Source organism: Poecilia reticulata, chromosome 2 (genome assembly GCF_904066995.2).
Source record: "Poecilia reticulata chromosome 2, P_reticulata-male-v2, whole genome shotgun sequence".
NCBI lineage: Eukaryota > Metazoa > Chordata > Actinopteri > Cyprinodontiformes > Poeciliidae > Poecilia > Poecilia reticulata.
This window is the reverse complement of record NC_088831.1, coordinates 4,437,862-4,450,809: the sequence shown is the minus strand read 5'-3', so window position 1 is coordinate 4,450,809 and position 12,948 is coordinate 4,437,862. Positions and strand designations below refer to the sequence as shown.

The following is a 12,948-nucleotide window of genomic DNA, read 5'->3' as shown; positions in this document are numbered from 1 at the left end:
TTTGACCATGGTCCAGAACATTTAAATTACTGACTGAAACACTGTGGACAATGACAAAGGTTAAACAACAAGACTCAATCAAATAGAAGAACATCATCCAGACGAGGTGAGAGACGTTCGGTTTCAGTCGGAGGTTTACATACACCCATGTCATATTAGTTAGTCTTTGAATGTTCAGATGCTTAAAACAAAAATAGGGTCAACAATTTTTAACTACCAGTGGTGACCCTAAGGGAGGTTAAAGGGGGCCTTGGTTTCTGGATGGTGAGTCAACAAAACACTGCACAGCAGAATATTAGAGACAGGCTACAAGAATTTTTAATTACAAGAGTATAGTCCTAATATTAGGCGAATAAAGACACAATTTTATCGCAAGAACTTCTTACTATTATGATGAAAAAGTCATGCTTATGAGAAAAATGCTTTGATAATTAATGTGATGCTATATTTTAGTGTTGGGAGTTCTCATAAAAATAACTACTTCTTTCTCCTGATATTACGACTTTATTCTGGTAACAATATAACTTAAAAAAAAAAATCTTCATTTAAAAAAAAAAAAAAAAAGATTTGTAGCAGAAGCTATACAACACGCTGCCAAACACAATGGTGGCCCCGGGTGTGCTGACATCACTTCAAACTATTAAAAACCCAAGAAGTCAATTGGTGAAAAAAAAAATCCTGATTTTCCAAAACTTTAATCCTCAAAAACGAAAAATCCTTTTCATTGCTCAGTCCTCAGAAATTTACCCCAGATTGAATGTACTCTAAGTGGATGTAAACGTCTGACTGTGACCTCTATGCGGTTCTGTGGAAAAAACGGAGCAACGAAGCAGTAGAAACAGAAACGTACAGTTTTCTTGTTCGGGGCTGGGGGGTCGTGCAGATGAGGAGAGGGCAGGCGAAGAAGAAGAGTATGGTGGTGCTGATGAAGATGGTGGAGGTGGTGGTTCTGATGATAATGAGTCCTGTGACAAACTTCCTGGGTTGATCCAGAAAGCCCGTCGTTTTTCCTCACCTTTTTATAGTCACATACACAAGAGTCAATTTACACCAACATCTGAGCGATTCCTCTCTTATTTTTATTTAATTTTTTTTATAAAGTATGATGGTGAAAATTGATTCCAGCTGAGCAGATTAAGCAGAAATGTTAGAGCTAAAACTTAAATGGTGAACAGGAGCACCTTTTCTACTGTCGCCGCCCTGCAGGTCATGCTGGGTACTGTCCAGACTACTGCTGCTGGGTCTCCTCTCTTTCTGCAACATCTTATCCACTCGCTGGATGATGCAGTCCAGAGACTTGTCCACATTGACCCAAACCTTCTCCTGGGCAGAAGACAAAAGATTTTAAGTCAAAATATGCCAGATGTGAAGAGAAAACCAAAAAGAGCTGATAGTAATAACGAGAAAACGTTGAGGAACGTTGTAAAGACCTACCCACTCCTCTTCGTGCCAGTCCACATGCAGCGAAGATCGACTGTTGCAGCCGCTCCACTTGGCCAGCAGAGTGTCCTGATCGTTGCGGAGGACCACTTGTTCTGGTTCGGTGGTAGGCGACGCTTTGGAGGCAATGTAGTCGGGCCGCGCCGCGTTCAAAGCCTGGATGGCCGAAGCCAGCAATTTGCAGTCACACACCGTCACGAGCTGACGAGTCTGACATCATCCGATGAAAAAAATATCGCTTTTAGTTTGTGGAATAAATGGAGGCAAACTCCTGAATCAAACTGCCCTGTGGTACCTTATCCGTCAGGATAGCCAGCGTCCTCTCCAGCCCGCTAGCCGATCGGTCTTTGGCGGCTCGAGAAAGCCTCTCAGCGTAGTAGTTGACCTGAGTTTTGAGCGTGTTGACGTGGGCAATGATCTCTTTGGCTCGGACGATGTCCTGGGGTATGTAGACGATGGACTGTGAGCTGGAGAGAGCGCTGCTGAGGGGGAGAAAAGACCGTTACCAAACCATACGTTGACGACACTCTGCTCTACACTTCTAATGGGAAGAAGTGAGCTCCTGATTTTAAGAAGATCTGTTTCCAGAACAGGAGGGAGGGATGCCACTGACTTGTCAAATAAGACTTTATAGAACGATACAGCTTTTACATGCACATGCCTGCTGTAGATGGTGCCATAACATGTTCTGAGCAGAGGGAAATACCGCTGACATTTCAAATTGAGAATTAGTTCTAAAAATGTTCTTTTCCAGGTGACTTTTATTAGAAACTTGAACAAACAGCCGACTTACAACTTTGCGAACTGACATTTTCAATGAATTTGATAAAGTGATGCCGTTTTACATGATTTATGGGTTTGACAACTTAAAAACATCAACAGTTTGTGTGGTGGCACAAAGCGGTGTTATTTGAAAATTGCAGTTCATAGCCTGTTAAATGAAGTAAATTAAGCACCGATCTTGTAATGACCAGCTGAACGATGCTTCTCAAAACCTTCGACAACTCAGTATCAAACTGATGCATATTGCTGCAATAACTTTTATTGGTCGTCCTTTGATCAGACCTTTCTGAATCTGATTCTGATCACAAATAAGAAAATTTACAGCAGTGGCAACTACCACTTGAAAAAATTGACCTCCAGTACATCCAACTATGGCATTAGGAAGACTGCTTGTGTCCTAGCTTTAACTTTCATAATAATTAGTATTCTGTAGCTTAGAAAATGCACCTATAATAGCTCACCTTTTGTCCTCCTCAGACAATGTAACAGAGGAACTTTCTCTTTCCACAGACTTTTGATAATTTGTGTCTTAGAGGATTTTTGTCAAGAAAAATATGCTAGAAATATGCATAAAAATATGCATAAAATATGCATAAAAATATGCTCCGCAAATGGGACGAAAAGAAAGAAATTTATTTTGCTGTGGCGCTTTGTAAACATGCCACGCAGTGCTGGAGCGCAGTCAGATGCACTGTCACATTTACTTCAAAACCATCCAGGAGGCATGGACATTTAATGAATTATTAAACTGGTTTCTCTTTTGCTTTTCAAAATAAGAGTAAAATATAAACATATTGTGGATATTGTAAATTCTCGGAAAGGATGTCTAAAGATACGTCAAAGTTGTGTGATTTCAGTTTGACCTGTTGAAACTCACATTTTAAGCAAATAGTTCAGTTTCTTTATTGCTTTCATGTTTTTTTTTGTAAACAAGCCATAACCTGGAATTTTCCATTGTAGCAGTGAGATACAAACTGTGAAATGAAAACAAGCAAAATTAAGGCAGCAACTCACCATTCCTCCTCACAAACGCTGATAATAAAAAAAAAAAAACAGTAACAGAAACAAATTAAGAAGAATGCCAAGAAATTATTACAAAGAAACATTGAATGTAAAAATCAAAGCAGGCCAATGATTTGCTGATTGGAAGGATCTGAAATAAAAACTGAAGTATGAATGAAGTAAAAAAAAAAAAGAAAAAATTAACACCAGGAAAAGAAAAAAAAAAAACATGACTTTTATCTGGATTTTGCCTGTATGAAGTCCGTGTTACATTCATGTTAACTTACTGTTTCTTGGCCTCCTCAAACTTATGGATGAGCTTCCTGAGGCCACCACTTTTAAATCCCTGGCAATGAGCAGCCGGAGCGCCGATCGTTATGACATCGTAGGTGTGCTCTGCGATGAAACAGATGACCGATTACAGAGGGAAGGACAGAACACAAAAGAATAAATGTTTTCAAGAACAGATGTTTTACTGAAGCCCAGCTCGTCCTGCACCCTCATCCTCTGCACATGGAGGTTGGTTGGCATGAATTCCAGCTTCCTGTCTGCTTTCAGGTTGCTAGCTTTGAAGGAGGGACCTGATGCCGAGAGCACATGAGGGAGAAAGCTTAATGTTTTTACTTGTTGACCAACGTTTGGAGAGCCGTGAAGACACCGACCTCTGTAGCTGTTGAGGTCAGATAGCGTTTCCTGATATGCGAGTGTTATGGACTGGTACTGGGACACAATCTGCCGTCGCAAAGTCTCCCAGCAGGGCGATAACTCTCCCAGTTCCTCCAGCTCACACACCCTATGAGAGATATTTAAGGTGAAAAAATAAATAAATAAACAAATAAATAAATAAAAGATTCAATAGAAATTACGTCAAAGTGCATATTTCATCATATTTTGGTGCCGGAGAATATTCACGGCGGTGCCTCACTTTTGCAACATTTAATGTTGCAGTAGTATCCCAGAACTGATTCAACTCCCCAAAATTGAAAAAATTTTAAGATTGAGGCAAGTTTATTAAATCAGTAAAACAAATGCTGCATATTTCTTGCAGTTTATGCAAAGATAGGTTTCAATTTCTTAAGTTTGTGTTTGTTTGTTACGACTGTACTTCCTGATTTTAGACACTAGAAACCACAGAACAAGAACGAAAATAAATAAAATGAAATTCTGAGGAGCTTGAAACTGCGGATTTCTCAGGCGTATGTTTAGTAGGGCTGTGAGGGATTTACCCCCTCCCTAACAGGTGCTGTTTTTTGTGTACTTTATATATTCTAATTTATTTGGGTAAATGTATTGTGTTTGGGGAAGTAACTTGATTTATTTACTTGTTTTAATCATCTTCTCATCTCTTTGAGGTCACCTGGTCACATGTTGCCATGGAAGCGCGTCCATGAGCAGTGCTGACAAGGACCTGGTGTTTCCAATCAGTCTCATTGGGAAAGTCCATTGTCTGAGAGGGAGGAGAGAAGCTTTGGATTTTGTTTGGGCCCAGATTGTTTTTGTTTCTAGTCTTGTTTGAGTTAATTGTAACTGTGTAAACATTTTTTAGGAATAGTTTAGTACAAATGTTTGTTCTTTCTTTCTAGAAATGTGAATGTCTCCATCCCTCTAATTAGTCCTGGTGGAAGCCAATCCTTTAAAAGCCAGGTGGCTCAGATGAGAGGGAGATTCTCCTTCTTGTTTTGTCTGACATGCTATGCTGTAGACTGAACTGAAGTGTGTGAAGCTGAAGATAAAAGAAAAAATATTGAGAGCTCTAAAACTGCTGGTTCCAGTCTGGTTTCGTTTTGGTCGCAAAACTAACAAGGGCTGAAATGGTTAATCGTATTTTGTGATTAACTGATTATTGAAATAATCGTAAACTAATTTAGTAATCGATTAATCGTTAACTAGAGTATACGGACTCGAGTAAAAATGGAAAAACATATACATATATTTAGCATGCAAAATTTAAAAATCCTTTGTCTGCAAATATGAACCTCCTCAAGTCAATACGTCAGCTGCGTGCTGTATTGATGTTAAGTCGTGCAGAAGGGGTTGAGCTTTTCATGTGTTTTTTAGCTGCAGATGCATCCTTCACTACAAATGATTAAGCATTCGCTAAAGGAATGCTGTGTTATTGCATTTTAGGCAATAATGTTTCAATTTAAAATAGAAAATATTTGTTTATATGTATCTTTTTATGCGTTTCTAGTATTGTATTAAAAAGGCTTAAATGAAAAGTCTGAAGAAAATGCCACTTTAAAAAATCTGATTAATCATCAGAATAATCAATAACTAAAGTAATGGCTCGTCGCAGCGCTGGCGTTCAGTACCTGGTGAAGTCCTCCTCCAGCAGCAGCTTGACAAACTGCCGAGGAATGTTGAGGGACAGGACGCTCTCGGCCATCTGCTCCAGGACGCGCAAGTGCTTTCCGTCAGTGGTTGGGAAGCGGTACATCCTGGACATGGTTCCTCCAAACACTGTTTCACATGCACATCGTAATGCAGTTTGACAGGTTTCGCAACTGCGCCAGCACCTATTCTTATCAATCATTCTTACTAAAACAATGTATGTAACTACAACACTGGGAAGCTTTCATTCCCTCTCCTAGCAGCTCTCTGTGACTTAGTTACCTTGTTTCCTGTAGGTACTCTGTGCTCCTGACCTATATTTTCCCTCATGCCGTTGTGGTGTCTTATGCTTAAATCTGTCTGCTGTTGTGAAGTCAGTGAAGTCTCACCTGAGCGAAGTAGGCTGTCTTTAGACAGCGAGGCGTATTTAATCCGGGCTCCCATCGACTCAGTCAGGCTCTCGTCGACGGAAAGTACCGTCTGCAGGCAAAACAAACACAGACTGAGTGAAAATTTGACCTGCTTTACACTGAATCAAGACAGAAATTTGACAACGTGTCTTTCTCATAGGCAGAGAGGAGTAATGTGCTGTCAGTGAGGCAATATACGCCAGCATGAGTCACAAGGCGATTTGGAGCTAGACTGGCAAGGAATAATGCAATAACTGTAACCACATCCAGGTTCAGTTCTGCTGGCTGCTGGGAGACCAAAGGAAGCCATTTTTCTCCAGGCTGCAATTTAAATGCAAATTGTACCCTATGTATTAAATATATATATATACACACACACATATATATATAATATATATACACACACACATATATATATATAGACTGTCAAGAAATAACTGCTTTCATATTTATATTTGAAAGCACCATTGATGAAGCTACGTAGCAATTCAGTATGTAATAAAACTAGGCTTTAAAATGTAATAACACACCATTAAAACTATTGTCATAATCGACACAAAATGTAATAAAATCCTTGAACACATTTTGAATAATTTTGCCTTGACATGTAGGTTAATACCAACGTTTCTGGCTATGAGCCTGAAAAGGCAACTAAATGAGCAAAGGTTTGGCATTTATTGGCCCAAGTTTCAACATGGTTGCTCTTACAAGTTTAATGATTAAGATGAGAACAGACAGGGTGTGATCTTTTATGGCACAATGCGCTACGTTATCATATTATCATTATAATTGCAAAATGTGTTCAAGGATCTATTGTATCTATTTTGCATCATCACACAATGCGGCGTTACATGCTATTTGATGAACTGTGTCACTGAATAAGATCTTCCAAACTTCCAGGAACCCAATCAGATTTCTTATAATGGTCTTAACCTAGTGTGTAAGGAGAAAAATGACAACAAAAGCTGATAATTTTGTTCCTTACTCGACCATTGATGCTCTCTGGCAGATTTCTAACAGACATCCTATGATCAGCCCTGTCCTCCATCTGCAACGCCGCAATGGTGACCTTCCCAACGCGTTGGTTCTCTGCCGATCTGTCCATCCAAAAAGAAAAACACAAGCTGGGTTTTATTTGTAGAGTTCAGGTTAGGTTATTGTGCAGGAAAACAAACTTCCATCAAAACTGCTGAATAAATGACTGAAAATATCTTAGATGCTATGCTTCCTCTACAGGATTTTAATTTCATGTGTAGGTGGTTTACCGCAATTCAAGCTCTAATCTGTGGCCTTTCTCCTGCAGAAGTTCCTTCACAGCAAAAAGTGCAAACCCCAACATGTACATCTGAACATAAAGGGAGAGACAACAGCTCAGATTTATGTTTGGTTTTCTTAAGGTGCCACAGGTACATGTCAGAAGATTCGTACCGTCCCCTGCGAGCGGTCCTTTACGTCGTACACAGCCAGCTTGACCTGCGTCTGGGGGTTGATGTTACAGTCCTGGAAAAAGGCGATGCTACTGAGGAACATGGGGTTACTGGTGCCCTGAGGGGAAACCAAGAGGACTTGCGTTACACCAGTGGTCCCCAAATATTTTTTCTGTGAGGGCCACATAACTTTTTCCTTCTCTGGTGGGGGGCCAGAGTCAGTTTGTAACAGAAAAAGTGTGACGATTGCAGGAGTGCCTAGATGTAAAAATATATAGTTTTCCAGAAAGCACAATCAAATAACTCTCTCTGGGTTCTTCACAGAACAAGTCAGGAAATAAATAATAACACTATTAATGAAATAAATAAGAACCAAACAAGCCTCTCTGGATTATAGTCCGTATTTTCCGAACAATGAGCCACACCGGACTATAAGCCACAACCCCAAAGTTTTTTTTTTTGTTTTTTTTTAAACCAGTAAACATACACATCTAAGCCTCAGATATCTCTGCTGTTCCAGGTTTTCCGCAATGATGCAGCAGCAGCAGAGGGGGGCGGACACCCAACATTTGAGTCATAACAGGTCAATTGACTATCACATTTATTATGGTTGAAAAAGAAAAAGTTGCCAAGATTAGATTTAACAGAACTGATTACGGTAGTTTCCGAATGGTAACTGTAACAGTAAAAGTGCTGATCCTTCGTGTCCGCTACTAGTTTGTGGTAAATCAGTGATCCCCAACCTGTTTATTACCGCGGACCGGTCAAGACTTGGAAATTTTGTTGCGGCCCGGGAGAGGGGGTGGGGAGGTGAACAGTCAGATAAGGTTTCTGCATGTTGGTGTTCCCACTAAATACTGAATATGCCCCATTTGGGTTGTCTTGGCCCTTTTATCGCAGCCTGTGGGGTTTTCCCTGACTGGGAACGAGAATACAACCTGTTGAATGTGACAGGTAGCCAATCAAAAAGCGCAGTGACATCAGAACAGAGGGGAATCCCAAACAGCTGACATATCGCGCAACTGAGAGTCTGGTGGATATCGGAGATGATATGTGGAAATATTTATTATTAAATCTAAAAGGTCATTATTATGTTTATTCAGTTAAAAATGTTAACTATGAAAAAACATATTCACCTCCAAATCATAGTGCAGCAAATAGAGCGGCTGCTCCCGTTGTCTTTTATCCACCGCCTTTTCTTTTTGTTACATCTTTTATCTCTTAAAATGAGTCCACAAACTATCACTACTGCCTCTACATCGTCATCAGTGTTTGGTTATTCTAAATTCCCGCTATGTTTTGGAGGGGGCCTGGGGGTTCACTGGATTATCCTCTGGAATCGGGATGTTTGTGACTGGAATCGGTTCGTGCAATGTGGCTGAACACGAACCGATCGAACCTGTACTTTTATCAGCTCTGTGGTCACAGAGGTTTGGAGAATCGGCCGACAATCTTAAATTTTGCATCTAAACCAGACTTAAGACTCAAAAGCTCTACTCCTCTCCTCTTGACCACTGCCCAAACGCTCTGTCTCTGGTCGCTATGGTAACGTTTATATATATCCCTTCAAAATAATATACAGAAGCGCCACAAAAACGAACATTTTACTTTTGTGAAAATTTTAACTCACGATACTGACTAACGGGAGCACTGAGCTTGTTTCTCTGCAACAAGACGGTCCCATCAGGGAGTGATGGGAGACGATGACACCCGAGGTGTGTTGATTGAGCACAGCGTGCTTGGTCTCTACGTGGCAAAGCAGCTTGAAGTTTCATTGCCTCATTAGCAGCCGGTCGCCGCATGTTATGCAGAGCGGGCTTGTAATGTGGGACTCACCTACCGGTCCAGGATAAATCCATTCTCCTGTCTCTTTTCTGGGCCTTTTCCCCTTTGCAAAGAAACTTTCCAAAGACATCTGATCTGTTTCTTACTCATTTTGCTGCTTGTGGGCTCAATGTTGGCACGTAATTAACCAGACTTCCAATGATTCACTTCCTGCTAAAGAGCCCTCTGGTGGTTGAAGAAAAATCCACATATAAACGGCTTGTAGTTCGGAAAATACGGTATATGAAAAAAAATCTAAATGCTCTCTGGTATTGTTCAGGGGGCCGGACCAAAAGTGGAGGCGGGTCGGATCCGGCCCGCGGGCCGTAGTTTGGGGACCACTGTGTTACACAATGCTTTACAAAAAGCAGTTTTTTGTTCAGCTTAGCACTCTTGACAAGCTGATTCTAATCACTAATGGTACATATTCTTAAGGCAGTATCGTCATAAGTCCCTTCTCCATTGTCAAGTCTCTCTCCATCTGGTTAATGTCTGATCTGGTTTTACTCAGGTTGGGTGGGTCCCCTGACTATGAGCAAGAACGTGGGTGGATGCTCCAATGATATCATTTTGCGTTTGTATATTTGTTTGTTGAGGGTTAACCCTGTCCAGCTGATGCTCTCTGTGCTGTTCTTCTACAGTTGATAAAAAGATTGAGACCTAAAGGTTTGACCATGGTGGAGATGGTGAGATCCAACCTGGACCTCACCATCTCGCCAACTACTACAGTCTTGTCACAGATTCTACAGGCCAATCAACTCGTTTGCACGCAATACTCTGCGTCTGGCTTGTACCAGAGGTATTATGATGACAGCTTTACCGGAGTAAATGTTATATAGGATTGGTACTATTAATTTATAGATCCTGAAATGTAAGATGCTCATTTATTTCAGAGAATGACAAGAAGTCTGAAACAATGCATGGAGAAAACAGTTAAAATAGTTAGCTTTGTCTACACCTTAACATATTTTTCTACCCTCTGACTATAAACAATGTAGTAAAAAACTAAAAAGAAAAAATGGAGAAATTCCAACAGAGGTGGTCAAACAGGGTCTGATTTTATTAGATGATTGGCCGGTGCAAAACAATAGAACTACATAACAATAGTTTGTTGTGATGTGCATTTTATTTTCATGCATGGATAATGACATACATCTTTTAACTGCATTACCTAAATTCAGCGGTTGAACGCTTAAAAAATTAAAAATGAAATGACATAATCTGAATAAGATGACTAATTCAGATTACTTTGATATTAAATATTAAAATATTTAATTTTGATGAGACAAAATTAAATATATGGATTTATTTAAGTCTATCAAAACCACAGCCTCAAGGTTCTCCATTGCAGAGTGTTGCTACAAACAAAATAATCAGCCGACCACGTTTGCACATTCGTGTCTGTAGTGACACTTGAGCAAATCCAGATATTAACCGGTTAGAGTGAGACGAGGTGATGGAGAAGAGGCTATAATCGGTTCCTCTGGACGGGACTGACCTCTATGATTTCGGTCTGGGCGTGTTTGGTCCAGAAGGCCTGTGGTGGGGTTGTGCAGCTCACTGCTACAAAGCTGTTTGGTTTTCGCTCCAAAGAGGGAGTGGCCAGTTCGGTGCAGGCTGGAATACACCGACAACACTTCTACAGTCACCAAGGCACAAACCAAGAGGTATTCAGGTAGTTTCTAGAAGACTGTGGTAACGCTCACCGACACTGAACTCCAAAACAGGCTCGTCTGGATCTTGACCATTTCCTGGAAAATAGGAACACAGCGATATGTGACGAGAGTAAGCTGGAGTCAAACCTGCAACATTTACACTCCAAGACAACTGATCCACAGAAGGTCCATAAATCCTGTGACTCCTCACCTGCGAGTACCAGGCCAATCATCTCGCTGGAAAGCTCGAAGGTGTTGGCCCGGTACACCGACCATGGCCTCTGTGGTCGTTCTTTCCGCTCTCTGCCACCGGCCATGTCGGTCCAGCAAAAGTGGGCGACGGGACGGCGGGAGCCCCAAACACAGACCCTTATGAGTGCGGAAGCCCACTCCCATGTGGCGAGGCCCTGTGAAGATCCACGGTTGAGCCGCTGAATGCCTCACCACCTCTAACGGAACCCAGAGAGAGAAAAACAATCAGTTTTGGAGTTAACTGCTGATTCATAATGATATAACCATATATTTTTGTTTAAGTTTTTTGTAATTAATGTGTAAAAATGTGAGGCTCTCAATTTGACAACAAAAGCTTGGTTGAGTCTGGGTTAGCAACAGAACAATATCTACAGAATTATTAGTATATTAGTATTATGGTGTGGCAGTGGGTTAGTCAATGCCCATATTTCACTTATTTGAAATTCTTCCATAACGACGAGAAAAGCCGATAAAGTCATCCAGAAAGTGTAAACAATGCAGATAAAGAGAGTTATAGCTGCTGTCTCTCTAAACTACAGAGTCATGGCCCTAATTAGTTTTTTCCACCCACTGCTTACCCAATCTGTCGTACACTTGAGGTTTTATGAAGGAATTTCAGAACCCTAAAAAGATTTAGCACAAAGACTCTCACTTTTAACAGGATTACTTTAGGGGGGGTTTCAGTGAGAACTTCTATAAAGAAGATAAATTTGTATTTCACAAGGCTTTTTTTTGTCCATCTAGCACTAAATGCTCTACTCAACTTGTTTCACATATTCCGTGTTTACATCCTTGTCGCCATCTTTGCTTTTGGGGAAAGTTAGGAAATTCTGAGCTCCCTATTGGGAATGAGGACGTCTCACTCTCACTGTGTGCCGTCTCCACTGCTTCTGTCCCACTTTAATAAAAGAGCAATTAGCCTATTTGGATGGAAGCTGTGTACACAGGGGACAGTAGGCGGCTCCAATGGAGAGATTCAATGGTCTACTTTAACATCGCGCACAGAAAGAGAGACAAATTCAGCTCCATCTACAGCCCAAACATTAATGACTCAGGTTTAAGCTAATATTAAAAAATAAAATACATTAAATCAGCTTTCTGATACAAATGAGAAGTCCAGCTTTCTGAAAAAGTTTCAAAGTGCTAATATACTTATCTGATATCTGATATACATATTCTGTACCGATTCAAAACAGAAGGTGGGTCTGGCCTACTTCCTGGCATGTGGGGTCCAGCACTCAAAGTGTCCCACTTTATAAACGACCCACATGTGTCAAACATCTGGAGCAGCTGGTGTCCTTCGTGGACCAAAGCAAGTCGATCTGATTTCCATCCGAATTTGAATGGCGTTTGCATGAGAGCATGAGATGTTTCACACGTTCCAGCACATAAACCGTGACGATCTGACAATCTACTGTTTACAAAACAAACAGTTTGTCGACTTGATTTAGAGGAAGCTGAAAGGAAGGATCAAGTTGCTTGACATGAAAACGGAGTGCAAACCTGCTCGAATTTTCACGTTTTGACATGCTAAAACCACAAAAAACTTCCAAGTATGTTACTGGGTTGTCTGGTTGTAAATAAACAAATATTAATTTTCAGTATTTTTTTTACAAAGAAAAACTTGAAAAGTGGCATGCATTACTATCCATTCACCCATCCATCCATCCATCCATCCATTTTCTTACACCCTTGTCCCTTAGTGGGGTCGGGAGGGTTGCTGGTGCATATCTCCAGCTAACGTTCCGGGCGAGAGGCGGGGTCACTTTACTACTCCTGAAGAAAAGCAATCATTGAGCATGAAACTGCAAATGTCACTTCTAA

At 40.8% G+C, this 12,948-nt stretch overlaps 1 protein-coding gene across 14 annotated transcripts in view; it reads right to left on the bottom strand.

Annotated features, from left to right (window-relative positions):
* LOC103473821 (inositol polyphosphate-4-phosphatase type I A-like) overlaps positions 1-12,948 on the bottom strand; it is a 32,952-nt gene that overhangs the window by 11,736 nt on the left and 8,268 nt on the right. For 5 of the 14 annotated variants that reach the window (XM_008424388.3, XM_008424341.3, XM_008424381.3 and 2 more), the window contains exons 3-18: positions 11,084-11,321; positions 10,924-10,968; positions 10,716-10,834; positions 7,395-7,511; positions 7,232-7,311; positions 6,952-7,063; positions 5,946-6,036; positions 5,538-5,685; positions 3,888-4,018; positions 3,702-3,806; positions 3,513-3,621; positions 3,238-3,255; positions 1,736-1,922; positions 1,435-1,650; positions 1,182-1,323; positions 851-1,015 (exon numbers count right to left, since the gene is read on the bottom strand). In XM_008424388.3, the coding sequence (XP_008422610.1) occupies positions 851-1,015; positions 1,182-1,323; positions 1,435-1,650; positions 1,736-1,922; positions 3,238-3,255; positions 3,513-3,621; positions 3,702-3,806; positions 3,888-4,018; positions 5,538-5,685; positions 5,946-6,036; positions 6,952-7,063; positions 7,232-7,311; positions 7,395-7,511; positions 10,716-10,834; positions 10,924-10,968; positions 11,084-11,189 (1,891 nt within the window). In that variant the 5' untranslated portion in view covers positions 11,190-11,321. The remainder of the gene's footprint in view (positions 1-850; positions 1,016-1,181; positions 1,324-1,434; positions 1,651-1,735; positions 1,923-3,237; positions 3,256-3,512; positions 3,622-3,701; positions 3,807-3,887; positions 4,019-5,537; positions 5,686-5,945; positions 6,037-6,951; positions 7,064-7,231; positions 7,312-7,394; positions 7,512-10,715; positions 10,835-10,923; positions 10,969-11,083; positions 11,322-12,948) is intronic. The other 9 variants (XM_008424421.3, XM_008424404.3, XM_008424414.3 and 6 more) reach the window with 6 other exon arrangements.